General features: G+C 41.0%; 1 protein-coding gene across 3 annotated transcripts; it reads right to left on the bottom strand.

Annotated features, from left to right (window-relative positions):
• Positions 1–3,310: 3,310 nt before the first annotated feature.
• Positions 3,311–8,690, bottom strand: LOC141017270 (spindlin-1-like). Of its 3 annotated transcripts, none has more exons than XM_073491928.1 (5): positions 8,600–8,690; positions 7,906–7,947; positions 5,873–6,132; positions 5,304–5,537; positions 3,311–4,552 (listed from the first exon to the last, which is right to left on the bottom strand). In XM_073491928.1, the coding sequence occupies exons 2-5, from the start codon at positions 7,923–7,925 to the stop codon at positions 4,347–4,349; spliced, it is 720 nt and encodes a 239-aa protein (XP_073348029.1). In that variant the 5' UTR covers positions 7,926–7,947; positions 8,600–8,690; the 3' UTR covers positions 3,311–4,346. The 3 variants fall into 3 exon arrangements, with proteins under 3 accessions (XP_073348029.1, XP_073348030.1, XP_073348031.1); XM_073491929.1 differs by lacking the exon at positions 8,600–8,690 and adding an exon at positions 8,228–8,310; XM_073491930.1 differs by lacking the exon at positions 8,600–8,690 and having other exon boundaries at positions 4,190–4,552; positions 7,906–8,020.
• Positions 8,691–14,625: the final 5,935 nt, after the last annotated feature.

Raw genomic sequence — 14,625 nt, 5'->3', positions numbered from 1 at the left:
ATGACACAAAAAGCACAAAAAGTGACTTTATTTACATAAAATGTCTTCAGATTAATGCTAAACGAGGATTATTTGATTCACCATCACTGAAAATCCAATGCCGTCATGAATCTAAGTTACAATCTGAGTGATGAATCATCTTTATCTCCACTGAACCTATAAAAAAAAAAATCAATCATGTCAGCATCTCCTGTTAATAATGATCCCAGACAATGCTCGCAGCCGCTTTCGCTCAGGAAAAGCTTGCAACGTTTTAATTAAAAATGCATCGGAGGCTGGTCTCATTCACACTGCTTCTCCCTGTAAGTCTCCAGATTGGCAGCATGCTGGTTTTTCATATATAAAAACCAGGGACTGGCTGGCGTTGCTAGGCAACACAAAAGAGTCAAGTGCATTTGTTTATTGGCCAATAAGAATGCAGACAAAGTTTCAAGGTTTCGGAGGAAGGTCCTGCAATAATGTAACTCAGAAGAAAACAATGAAGCCGAGGATTCTCTAATAACGACCTTTTATACGTTCGAGTGAGAGTATAAACAGTACGAGGTACAAAGACGTCTCCATCATGGAGCTCATGAACAGCTCTCGGCTAGGAAAGATGTAAAAGGAGGCTGGTTTGCTTTCTGGTTTCAACATAAAAATGATCATTTAATCTCTTTTTTCTTATTTAAATTTAAAAGCTAAATAGGATTGTCGACACTGAACACGACCGTTTTCACTTTAGCTATATCCCTGGTAGGATCAGGTTTGTTTGTACATTTTGTTCTGAAAATAATAAAAAGAGAACAAAAGACACCCCCTTTTTTTTATGTGTCCACACTTGTGGGCCCCCAAGCACTCCTGCCACCCACAGGACCGGGACAGAAACACACATCACAGCCACAACCGGGCAAATACGCTCCTTTACTTGTCCTGAATTAAAAAAAATCAAAGCTACTATGACCTTGTGAGAAGAGACGTATTAACACTCAAGGATACTTGAGTTTCTAATCATTATGTCTGAGCAAATAAAGTCTGCTATCAAGAGTCCAGGCAGATGGTTTCACAGAGAAAGAAACCAGTGACGACTGTGTAAAAGAAAGTGCACAACAGGTGAGAAATCGCATCGGACACATTGACAAGAGCGCAGACCTTGTGTAATGCATCTACTCCCTCCTCGTTGTTATTACTATCTGGGCACCCAGCCTGGCGTGATGGTATGCCAACTGTTCCCCCGCTGTCTGTATTGGCACCCGTCAGCGGCACCCTGGCACCTCGGTGGGACTCTGGGGGAGGGAGAGGCCGTCAGCAGTCAGCATGTGGCTACATGTGGTCAGGAGGAGCAGAGATGAGGAGAGAACATGTCTGATCGTCATCATCATCGCAGGGCTGACATTCGATGAACAGATGCACATCAACTCTGTTGTCAGACAGAAGCTGCAACTCAAAGCAGATTGCGCTCGGTATCAAATGATGACAAATATCGAAGCAGGGTCGTCTCTGATATCATCTTGTTGATGGTAAATAATTTACAGCGATGTAGAGAAAAAGAGCGGCTGCTGTCACTAGTTAATCTACACTGAGAAGGAGAGAGCTGTACACATGGTCAGTGAATGCAGCGTCATCAACAGCCCACTTTGTAAGAATTATAAAGTCATCAATAAGGATTCTGATCATGTTCATCTCACACAGACAGCTCACTGCTGTATAAACAGACATCCAGATGATTCAGAAATGATCAACGGCGTGTTTCTGTTCCTCTGATTTCAGTGGCCTTTAGATACCGAAGCTAATCAGGAACGTAATTAGAGTAGACTACAGTAAAAGTGAAGCAGCAGAACTAGAGTTGAAGTTGCATTGTGGGCAATGTAGGCTCCAGGTTTTGAAAAGGAAGAAGAATGTGTGGAGTAGAAAAACGGTGATATCTCTGCTTCTGCTTTATCGGTTTTCATCATCTGTTTGTGGACAACAGTGGATTTCTTTTCTTTACCCACAATGCAACTTAGGCCTTTTAGTGATGTCACTCAGTGGAGCCTCATGCAGCCTCTGGAGCCTCAAAAAGCTTTATACTACTTTTTTCACATATGCAATAGGACACCCCAAGACCTGAGAACACACTGATGTGAAAAACTGGTGTAAAATTGGTCGTTGTCCTTTAAATAAGCCAAAGGAGGACAGGTGGCATCACTGAGTTTATGGCTTGGTCACATTAAAGGTGCAGTACGTAGCTTTGGGGAAGACATTTTAATCAGAAGAGAAAGAGCTTCATTGACTGATGTTTTTTTTTTTTTTCATGACTGAACATTATTATTTTCCTCTGAGAACTGTTTATACAGTCATGGAAAAAATGTATATTTCTGAGTTTGTATTATTACCTCATTAATATTGTAAATATTAAAATTCTCTGTTTGAATCTCGACAACTCGAACACATGAAACATCTTTACAATCTCTCCCATGCTACACAGCATGCTGGGACCTGGCACGTGTCGGGGTCAACTCAACTCAACTCACAATTTCCAACTTAATAGTGCATCTCTTTTACTTTTATTTATGCAGTTCTTCTGCAATCAAATTAGTTTTTACACTCAGAAAAAGTCACACCTGAGCTGCAGGAGTTGACAAAATGACAAAAGCAGGTTGTTGAAACTTTTCATACCATGTTATAAAACATTTTTGTAAGGCAATGTGTACATTGTTCACAACATAAGATGGTGCTTCGGGAGGTTGGAGGCAGCATCCAATCAATTAAACTTTTGTGTGAAGTCACTTGACCCATTGCATTTGAATGCCGAAGATGGAAAATGTAGCCATTCACTGTCTCGAAGTGTATTCGGAGAAGTCAAGGTGATACATCTCAGCTCATGCAGCTGTGTAAGAGGGAGGTTTTACATTCACGTTTAATGCACATACGAGGACCATTTCATTCTGAAAATATTCACATTTTGAAAAGGCGCCACTATATCAGATAGATAAAGACATAAAAGTGGATGCCATGATGTAGGGACCTTGGATTATGAATTATAGCATCAAACATGAGGGCAAAAATATGCATCATGTCATTATTTCAGAACAGATCAAAAAACCTTTATCTACTACTCAATAATTAATTATCGCTAATTAATTGCTTGGACAACAGGAGCCAACTTTGCATAATTTCATTTTTCACCTAAAGTGCTTCAAATAAACAATTTATAGGGAGATGTTCATGTGTCTAATCTGATAAAAAAATGTTTACTATGATTAAACTCATGTAATCTTTTGTCAACTCCGACGGATCCACACGAACACTCGCTGCAACACAGACAGCATTTCACAATAACTGGACGAGAAAATAATTTTCAAGCATCTTTGTTTTTTACGTTCATAAAAATGTCTCAGATTATATTTACAGAAAAAAAACATACTTAGGGTCACAATGAACAATAGTTTGAGGCCTGAATAATATCATAGCACATCATTCATTTTTTTTTTGGCAAATAATACAGACTTCAGTCCGAAATACCAGACAAATGTTGGTGGCCGATTTGAACTACATAAATAGTGTGCAGCACAAACACCGCTGAAACAACTTGACATCAACATCAGTCTTTTTCATATATTATTATAATGTAGAAAACTTGCAGTTTACATGAAAACGGAACAGAAATATGATACATGATCTTTAAGAGTAATCCATGTTTTTTCTCCTTTTTTTTTTAATGCATGATGTGAGACAGTCGAGTCTCGTCGATGCCGATTCACTTCAACTGAAATCAGTTCACTGCGATGGTAAAAATGAGCACACCGGTCAAATGAATATTACTTCTATATTCAACAAACTGAGGCCGACCTCAGTGAGACACATAAAGCACAGCAGACACGTTTCGCCAAAATGGTACCAGCAGCACAGCCAGATGTTCCAGATGAAATAAATAGCACAGGCATATAAAAGTGAAATGAAATACAAGTAAAACACAGAGGTATAGGTAAGAAAGCTGAATTCTTTTAGTTTGATGTGTCGCTTACAAAAAGTATGAATTTGGAGTTTGAAAGTTGCACTATACAAGTGTGATTGAACCCAAACGAACGTCTAGCTCCATTTCATCTGCTGGGCTATACAACCGGTCTCCGACCTGCTCTATTTACATTGAAGACGACCTCATAGTCATACATCAAGGTAACTTAAAGTTAAGAATCAAGACCAACATGTCTTGTAAAGTGAGAATGAAAGAAACCTCCGGAGGTTAAAAAAAACAAAAACAGGGCTTTTGTTCTTCAGCACATCGCCTCCCACTGGAGGAAAACTGAAATCTGTAACACTTTAACAGGTGAGGGACTGGTCAAGTCAGAGAGGAGCCATTAGCTGAAGATGAAAGTGGACAGTCATTACTAGGTGGTCTTCACCAGATCGTAGACGTGGATGTGGACATCATCGTCATATTTGATGTAGTACACCGTGGGTTTAGCCGGGACCTGGTAGATGACCAAGCCCGTCCTCTTTAGGCCGTTATCTGTGACGTACTCCACCTGTTTACCCACAAGGCTCTCTGGTTCCTCACCTGGCTTCCTGTCTGCCGGCAGCAGATGTTTGTTTTCTGGATGATAGACAAGAGAAACAGGAGTCATAATAAGACCAGCGTAACGGGAGCATGTGACTTCTTCAATCGTTTCTCAGCAGCCATACTTGTTACTTGTTTCACCATCATCCCATAACGTCCCCGAAAGCATTTACTATCCTGATGTCAGTGTTAACCATGTTAATATCAAAATGTTGCTTCTCCGCTTGTTTATTATCATCTATAGCTATTAGTCAAAGGTGCACTATGTAGTTTTGGAGACAAACCTTCATTTACTAATTTTCATGACTGAATAAACTAAGAACACAAACTGTCCTATTCTTCGTAGGTCCGGCTCTGAGTAGGCAAATCACTTTCTTCCTGAAGGTGTCCCAGTGATGACGGGACAATGCTAATCGTGATGCATGTTTGGAAGATAACCTCAGACACTAAATGATCTACAATTTGAAACTGAACTTTAACCCCCACCAAACAAGTTTATTTATTCACCTCTCCCAGTCTCCTCTAATTCCTTGTCTCTTAAAGATAAGACACGACATGATAAGTACCCATAACAAGAAATGCTCTTACAATTGAATCGAGCCAAAAATCATGCACAAAATCTTCCAAAAAGAAAAAAGGCAGCATAGAGATTGGACTCTTTTTTTTTCCCCAACGCTGACTATGTAAATTTGTCCTGCTCTCTTCCTCCCACCTTTTCCAGGAGCATCTGAAATTTGAAACGCTGACAGTTTTATGCACACAAACAAGAAAGCTCTCATTGCTGTACCAGATTCAGGCAGGACGCGCAGATCCCCGTCCTTATAGTCGTCCCACAGCTGGTACATGTACAGCACCGGGTCCTTCTCGTAGGTGATGTAATACCAGTGGGTCATGATGGGGGCTCGGGACAGCACCATGCCTCGCCACTCGTTTTTCTCACCGTCCTCCTTCTCGAACAGATGCTCCACAGCTCGGCCCACCAGCTCCTCCGCCCCGGGAGGCACCTTGATCTTATTGTTCACTGCAGGAAGAAGACATTTTGATAAGCCCGTTAACCGGAAAACTTTATGGCGCCCACATGGCATATTATAGTGGGGCATTAAAATATTATTACATTATCTTACAGTGCTGAGAAAGCACCATTAAAATACCTAAAACGGACAGACTATCAGTTTTGCTTAATATCAGTTATCAGTTATTTTAGGTCACTGAAGGAAGACATTTCTTAAATTTGCCAGACAAAACAATTATTGTCAAAAGTTAAAATACCACTCCTCAATGCTCTCCAGTTTACAAAATGCACACCCAAGCAAAGCTTAAATACATCCACGATATGAAAGATGTTGTAGCGCTCACCAACTTTCTCGGCCAACACCTGCAGGTTGGACACCCGACTATCTTTGAAGAGCTCGATGCCGTATACGCAGTCGAAGCCGTCATATTTGACCATGTAGAGGGAGCTGTTCACGGTGAGGCGCTCCAGAACGGTGCCTTTCCACTTGGTCACGTTGCCCTTCTCCCTCCAGGTGTGTTGAATCCTGCGGCCCAGCAGGTTGTCAGGGTCTGGGCTCAGGGTCGACGCCGAGGTTTCACTCAGCTCCCCACTGCTACGCTTCCTGTGAGCGCGTCGGAAATAAGGTCCGTATTAGTATTAATATATTAGCTGTAGATCGAAAGTAGGATGAACATTTTATATGTACCCAGGGCACTCAATGAAGAGCACTCTGTTCTATGGAAATGTTAAATATGCACTCAAGCGTCAGGCTATCAGAGAATAGGTGCTACAGCTTATCCAACTGGTGTCATATTTAGTCATCATCCCACTGATGAAAACTTGCTTTAGTGCCTCTAAACATCACAGTGTGGGTAGAAAACACTCCGTGTGAGGATTTATCTGGGCCAATATTACTGTAAAATGACTAATTTAGCTTATTAAATAGTGTCTGTAGTGCTTATGATGTGCCAATGCCTAAGACCCCACAGATGCTTGGCAGATTTAGCATTGCAAACACAGCCCAATCACACATAACATTATTCTTAATCATCATCCAAGTACAGAGGCCAAATATGCCAGACTGAATTACAAAGAATGGATCACAAAATGAAATGATGCATTACATAAACCCATTCACTGTAATCTACTCAGTCTAAATTCCGTTCCGCTTTGGTTCAGAGCTGGATTTAGCAAGTGCATAATATAAAGTGTGTCAGACTGTTGTGGAATCGTGTTTAAATCGTGTTAAACGCCACTGCTTTTGGCCTGAGGGCCCCCGTTAAAGGTAAAAAAAGAAAATCAAGAAATGACAAACATTATCAACAGGAAGTGAAGAAATAAGAGTTTTGACATCATGTTAAAGACGTCTATGTATTGTGTTGCAGAGACATCTACTGGAGTTTGCATGCTAACCAGCTAGCCCTGGCGTGTCCTCTCTCCCAATACTGTCATTACTGTTTCTGAGCTCCCAGCCAAGACCGCTAACTGCTGCTAACTGTAGCTGCTGGTAGCTAGCTAGCTCAAGGATGTTATAATTATACCAGGACACAGCCATGGAGGCGAAGTCCCATTCATTTCAATGAAAGCTGCTCAGCCAAATAACTCGACTGTCCATAGAGCGTGTGCACTAGAGATTTCTGCGGACCGAGCCAGCTAACTTGAATGGAGATAAAGTAATTGAATCATGCGGCTCTTCTAGACTTTCCAAATGTTATCGGACCGAATGTCTCAAATTATGACAGTACAAATGAGTCATGCGGGGGGTTGTGGCGCTCAAAAAAAATGCATCTGCCGTTTAACAGCTGCTTCTTTCACAATGTAAGCTTACGGGGAAAAAATGATGATGTAATTACACAGTTTGGCCACTATGAAAACTGTCTTCAAACCCTGGCGCTCGTCCTGGGGGCCTGAGTTAGCCGTGCAGCTAGCGGTTACTATGGTAATATGGAGTACGAATTCCAATGGTGGCTAATTCTTACGTATTGCGCCTTTAAGTTTTAGTTTTGGTCCTCCTAGCACCACTGGTTTAGTCGATGAAATGTCCAAAAATTACGAAAAAATTCCCAGAACCCAGTGTGACATTCATTCATTCATTCATTCATTCATTCATTCATTCATTTGTCCAACCAACAGTCCAAAACCAAAAGACTCTTCATTTATTATCATTAATGACAGGAAAGTAACCAATTAATGATGGTTTCAGCTTCAGAAGTATGTGTTTAATTTTTGTTTTGATCAACTCACAGATTAATTGACTTATCTGAGTTTAATTCAATACAGGAAACACTGGGATTGAAGTTGTTGTTGAAGTCATTAGGTTTTGTTTACAGTCTTTCCTGTCGTGTCATTAAAGGTGCACCAAAGGTCAGCAGAGTGTCATCAGAAGTGATCCTACCTGCCCCGTTTCTTTGACATGTTTCCATAAATTCACACAACCCTGCGAGACACAAGACACACCAGTTAGTGAACATGACAGCACCGTGTAACCCGACAACCTCATTTATATACATAAAAACACATTTAAGCAGTTTTTAAGCAGACTTGTTACTCTAAACTCAGTCAACAACAACGATGCAAATTAGCCAACCGGATGTAAACAACATAACTGCGGCAAGCCCAGTGCTAATGCTAGCTAACGTAGCTGCATGCTAAAGAAGCGTAACGTTACAGGTTTATATATTTGCACAGCTGACGCGTTTAAAATGTTTCAACTTCACCGAGACGAGCTGAATAAACGCCGACGTGTCGAGTGTCGGCGGATGCGTGTCCCCCCACGGTGAGTCTAAAAATGGAAACGGGCTAGGTAGCCAGCGTTAATGAATCCCTCCAGTCACTGTTTATTTTTAATGAGTTACATTTCTCCGCGCTGTATTTCGACACATCAGCGAGCTGAACAAAAGGAAATGCAATCGCCATGTAAAGCGCTTGATTTTGCACACTGTGCTGTAGCTTCTACATTTTTTTTTTTTACGACACAGACAAGAACCGACTGTCAGAGAAAATAAAAAAAATTAATTGACATTTTTTTAATGCGGTCGACGAGTTCAAAAGGGGGCGGAAAGCCGGCGAGAATAAACTGTTTGCCCTACCTGATCAATAATTTCACATGTGTTTGTCTTTGCAGAGCAGATTCCTCCACCTAACGTAGGCTAGATACGCGGAAACGACCCGCTGCCTACTACAACCACCAGAAGCACCGCGCTGCTCGCAAAGCACTCTGGGAGTTGAAGTCAGTTAGCGTTCTTCCCTCTGAATGAGTCCACCTCGTGAGCCACAGTACACTCGCCTGCACGCACTCTGGTGTTTGGTGTATTTGAATCGGGTGGATATTAAAACCCAAAACATTTTGTTCTTTTTGGATGTTTAGGATACGCGTGAGTTTACAAAGTCTGGAAACTACATTTCCCATCACCCCCTATAGATTCAGTCCACATTTTTCCCTCTGTCTGACTGCCTCACATTTCCAAGGAATTTCTGTCATAAACGCCTCCCAAATACCAAGTAAGCAGTAATTAGTCATATACAGAGCTAGAGGCCTTTAAAGGCACATTATTGGATTTAATTAACTGTACAAAGACGTAATTTGTCAGGCAGTAATGTTTAGCCTACAATTATATTCTTTTCATCCACACTTCATTCATTCTTTATTTATAATTTTATACCCCCAGTGCATGCATTTGATCTCTTACTGTAATTAAAAAACAATGTAATATCCTTTAAAGTAATATTAGTCCTAAAAACATACAATTGACTTTTGTGTTAGCCTATGAATAAGGTCAGAATAGCTGAATAGTTACAGATTATTAAGGGGGATATTTATAATACAAAGGAGTAAAGAAAGGCACACTAGTCTTTATGGCTCTAATATCTTCTGTTACTCAAGTGTTGCATATAGTTGTATAGCAATGTAACATTTATTAATTTAATCTGGTATTCAATCATACGTATGGTGTTTGGATCCTTTGTGAAAGCGTGGTTATACAGTTAAACACACAAGCACTGTCACACTTGGATGCTACAATCACTGAGGGAAAGGTCGACTTTCATGACGCTGAAATGCTTATTTCCACCACAAGATGTCATACTAAACACAAACTCGCTGCCACCGGCTGCCCTAACAGACCTCAGATGATGGACTGAGCAGTGTGGAGAGTGAATGATGCAGTACCCTTGGGTGCCTGTCTGTGTGCTTTTTCAGGGTGAAAGCTTTTGGTTTTATCTTGTGCCAAACCACCTGTATGTGTATGACTCACCTGCGATGTGGAGGTGAAAAAACAGTGGCTTAACCTCCTGGCACTGGCAATCGCAAGGCAATCAGCAGCAATAATACATGTACATTTATGATTATGCCCCCGTTCCAGCGACAAAAACCTGCTGCCAGTTTTTTTTTTATTTTTATTTTTTACAGACAACCTATTATTCATTCATTTATTCACATGTTTATGTTTATTTCTCTCATTTTAGTGTAAAATTAGAGGACTTTGACACACAACAGCCCTTTTACCAAACACAATATACACATTTTAAGACAATCAGAACATTAAAAAGAAAATAAGCAAATTAAGTAACATGAATATTGACGGCAAATCAATCAAATAACACTCCAAATGACCTGTGTTGATGTGTGCCATTGAGTCAGTGTTTTAAAGGCTATCACGTCACATTTAAATTGGAAAATATCTGGACTTAAGTGCTCCAAATCTTATTCCTTGCCGTGTGAAAGCTTTGCCAGTTGACAGCGGTAACACTTTATTTTAAACGGAAACAGACACCTTTTTCAACTCTCCCCGTCCGAGTGTTTCCCTGTTGTATTACTGTTGGTGCCGCTGGCGCAAACACAGTGTTAGCAACATGGCTGCCGCTATCAGCCTGGCTACGGTCCAAAGCAAAAAACAACCGTAAGAATCCAAATTTGACCAAGAAACTCTGATCTCAGTGCTTTGAAAGGGCAGAGAAACACACTTGGGTTTTATCGCTTACTGATCAAGTACAAAGAATGCCGGTTGTGAACCGTCTCAAGTCAACGAGGTCTGTTCACTCTTGTTTTACCTCGGTTTAACTTCACCTTCTTTGCCTCCTCCATCTTTTTTCCACAGTTATTCCAGTTGTTCCACCGTTACCTGGTGGTGGTGACCGGGGAGAACGATGCCTCTTCCTGTTTTGGTGGTGCAGTGACAGACACGCAACCTTTGTGCCGTAACGCGACCTTCATTTTTTGGGGGAAAAGGTTTATAGGGAACCAACGCAGATGGTGTCATATCCCTACAGCCATTAAACTGTGCAATCAGTATTAAGTCCAGAATGACAAGTTAAAGCAAAAACACCGTCTTTTGCCAGTTTAAGGTCCTTGTAATTAGCATTAGTTATTAGGTAATAAGGCCTTTGTAAGTCCTTGTGGGATGTTTATTTACATTAATAAGACTGACTTAATAATAGAATAATGATAAACATGTTTATTGTTAGATTATATATAAACAATTAGACATTTTTTGCTTTATAGGGCAGTGTTAGCGCTTTGGATCTGGTAGCTGCAATAAGCATAGAAAGTGTGCATATTTTACTGCTATAAAATGCACAATAAAGTATTATTAATCTTAATAAAGCAACAAAAAAGCTTTGTAAAGGATTGACAATGACACAATAGGTAAGTTAGCTTAACTCAGCATTTGTAATGCTATTATAAAGTTTTCAATGCTATTACAAGTTTCTTATAATTGCTTAAAAATGTGTGGTTATTATGCTATTATTAAGACTTATATGATGTTAATAATGTTAATAAGCATCTCATAAGGACTTAAAAAAGGGCCTTTATACCTTTTAACTAACGCTTTTTGCATTACCTTATTATAAAGTGTTAAAAAAAATTATAGTGTTGGGTTCAAATTCTCTGATGGGGATAAGAAAGCTGTTGGTGGGACTTATTCTCATGATGCCTTTATTTAAGGACTGATAACGACGTACGTACGTAGGGTCAAAAAATCTGAGACCAATATTCAAAACACTTTTTTTTTTCATTCCTAATGATAATGTCATCTTAACCATGTCAGGGAAACGATGACTCTTTGAAAAAAAGTCCGTGAATCTCATGATATCTTAGTAACTGGTGTTTCCCCTCGTACACTCACGCTGGCATGACCTCATACAAAACCGGATGACTCATGTTATCCCAGCGTGAGTTGACATTGTTCCACAGAGCTTCTAGTGTTGTCACAGAATGCTGAGATAACATGAGTGAAATAAAAAAATAAAATAAAATTTACTTTTGAAACAAACGTATAAAGAATTTTGAGCAGTGGTCTCAGACTTTTTGACCCTGTGTGTCTGCCGTAGATGCCGGGTGTATTTCTCTGCAGGTAGATGTATTTTTCTTTAGTTGAACTTCTTCAGCTTAACTTCAATCAGCCACACTAAACTCATCTATTGCATTTCACAAGCTGTTTGCTCTCAGCTGGATCTATTAATCAGATCATTTTACCACCAGACAGAAATTTGCCTGCCATTAGCCATTAACAGCTACGGCGGTCTCCCATTATGATTCTGGGTTTAAACAGTTTGACCACAGATATTTACGATCAGTCCGCCACAGACTGAATGGCTGTGAGGTGTTAGTCAGTGCTGTAAGGCTGACAGCCTTCAGTGTTGTTATCGACACAAAGCTGTCCGGCGTCCAAGGTTGCCTCCTCTTGTCCTTGTTGTTGTCACAGCAACAGAAAAGGCCTGGATGTTGGAGAAATGGGCTGACTTCTTCTCCCCCCTCCCCCCTTTTTTTTGGTTACATTTAGTCCCATGATGCTCTACAGCAGGCGCTCAGTAAATCAGTGGAGGTCACTCAGTTTTAAGGGCAAAAGGAAGTATAAGCACCCTCCCTACACCACTTTCAACATCTTCGCCTCTTGGATTTGCTCATTTATACCGAACGCATCGCACTTGCAAGGCCCCAAAAATCTGAAATCCTCATGTTTACTCGTCTGTGAATGACATCCTCTCCTGCTCTCCTGTCTCTTGCAGGTTTCTCCTGCGCTGCCATCTGAGGAGGGGAGCCCACAGCGGCCCTCTCCCCTGGGACACCATGAGAATACCGTCTCCAAAAATAGAGGTCTCCTCCTCTCCTTCCAGCTCTTCCGCTCTTCCAGGTATCTGTCACTTCCACTTGCATTATTGGATGGAGGGCACGCTCACGGATCCTCCAAGTGCAGACATGAAATGATCCTGCACCCTGCTGTGGAGCGCTGTTGATGTTATTTTGTGAAGTATTGCAGGGAGATTGCGTAGCAGACTTGTAAAGTCAAGTCAAGGTTAAGCGTGTGAGTGTGTTTGTGTGTCTCCATTGATTAGATATCTCTATTATTAGCAACACCCCTGTGCAACCTAAACTATGGTAGCTTTAAAGGGAGGGCATATCATGGCTGTATCATGCATGTGTGGAGCTGAATCGAAGCTGACTGTGATGTGTGTGTGTGTGTGTGTGTGTGTGTGTGTGTGTGTGTGTGTGTGTGTGTGTGTGTGTGTGTGTGTGTGTGTGAGGCAGGGTGTCGGAGCTAAAAGAGAAGTGTGCTGCTGTTGACTGGTTTTCAGCTTTAATTAGCAGGCTACTGTTTCTGTCTGGCTCACCAGCTCACCTTTCCTCTCTGAGGACAGGATGGCAGATATTAAAACGTTTTCGACAAAAACCCTGTGAGCCAAATCTGGACCGAACGTGATGAAACGATATCTCAACTGTTGTGATTTGGATCATGAAGCATTTAAAGAGAGTCTGCGGGATCAGGACAACACATGAGCATGTGTATTCGGCTGGCTGCCGGCTGGTTTCCTGTTTTTCTTTCATGTTTGGATGAAAGCTAATTCCCCCTTCATCGCTGAAACTCATTCACATGTTTGATTTTTGAATATATTTTTGAATCTTTGGACACATCTATCCCAGGAGAAATGTCACCCTTACTGAAGTGTCTGAATATATTTTCTAGACTTTGCCCGTCTTCGTATCTTCAGCCTAATAAATTCATATCCCAAAAGTCCAAATTCAACGTTCCTGGGGAGAGAATGAGTCACCTTTGGATTGCATGTGTATAATTAAATCTCCTGGTATATGTGATGATGAAGTGCTGTATCGTCATGTTGACAGTTTGGGCCTCCCTGAGGTGCTTCTCTCATCTATTCTTCACCTCGTCCGCAGCCGACATGTGAACTCGCGAGCCTACAAGATTTATTGGGCCTCGTACCTTGCGGACGGCGTGATTGTTCGTATTTCCATCCTGTTCTTCCTTTTGATTACACATGCAGGTGATTTATCTAGTGCTGGTAAAGTCCTTGTCAGCCATTTATTGGATTCCCTGCAGGAAGTCGATATTTGTAAAGACTGAAGCGAGACTATATCTGTCGATCTATCAGTCTATTCGTCTATCTATCCAACATAGAGAGTATTTCAGAGACACAAATGCCATCAGCTCATGACTGATGCCACAAAGTATGAATAAAGTGTCAGAGAAATAACTTCAGGATGAACAACGGTCCTTTTCTGGGAGAAAAAGGAAAGTCGCAGCATCTGCCATCCAGCACTTAACCGTAACACTAAATGTTTGAATGTAATTATATCCCGTCGGTGTGATAATAAGTAAATCCTCTCATTAATTGGGTCTTAGGATTGTGTAGCTCTTGCTGTCACAGCTAATTGACCCCAAGAATGAGGTGGAGTACATCTGCCTTCATTTGTGCACAAGTCTAATTAACATCACCACCAGAAAGGTACACATCTGTGTGTATACATCTGTGTGTGTGTGTGTGTGTGTGTGTGTGTGTGTGTGTGTGTGTGTGTGTGTGTGTGTGTGTGTGACATGGGATCTCTTGACCCCAATCAACCGCACCAGACCATATGGAGATTTACAATTTAAGTCTTTTTATATGTCTTCCTATATGATTATGGCGTTCGTGTCCTATAATTATACGCTACTCAAACTTGCCTGTGTTTTATACATGCTGATTTAGTTCAACACATTAACTGCTGTATCCTTTATATCTGTGGTTCTCAGTCTTGTTTCTCCGACATAAACCCCACAATCCTTTTTTCTGACGGACTCTGGTTCACTTCTGGGTCTGTTCCACCACCACTTACTGTGAA

Source organism: Pagrus major, chromosome 21 (assembly GCF_040436345.1).
Source record: "Pagrus major chromosome 21, Pma_NU_1.0".
Classification (NCBI taxonomy): Eukaryota; Metazoa; Chordata; class Actinopteri; order Spariformes; family Sparidae; genus Pagrus; species Pagrus major.
This window is presented reverse-complemented; position numbering and strand designations above follow the sequence as displayed.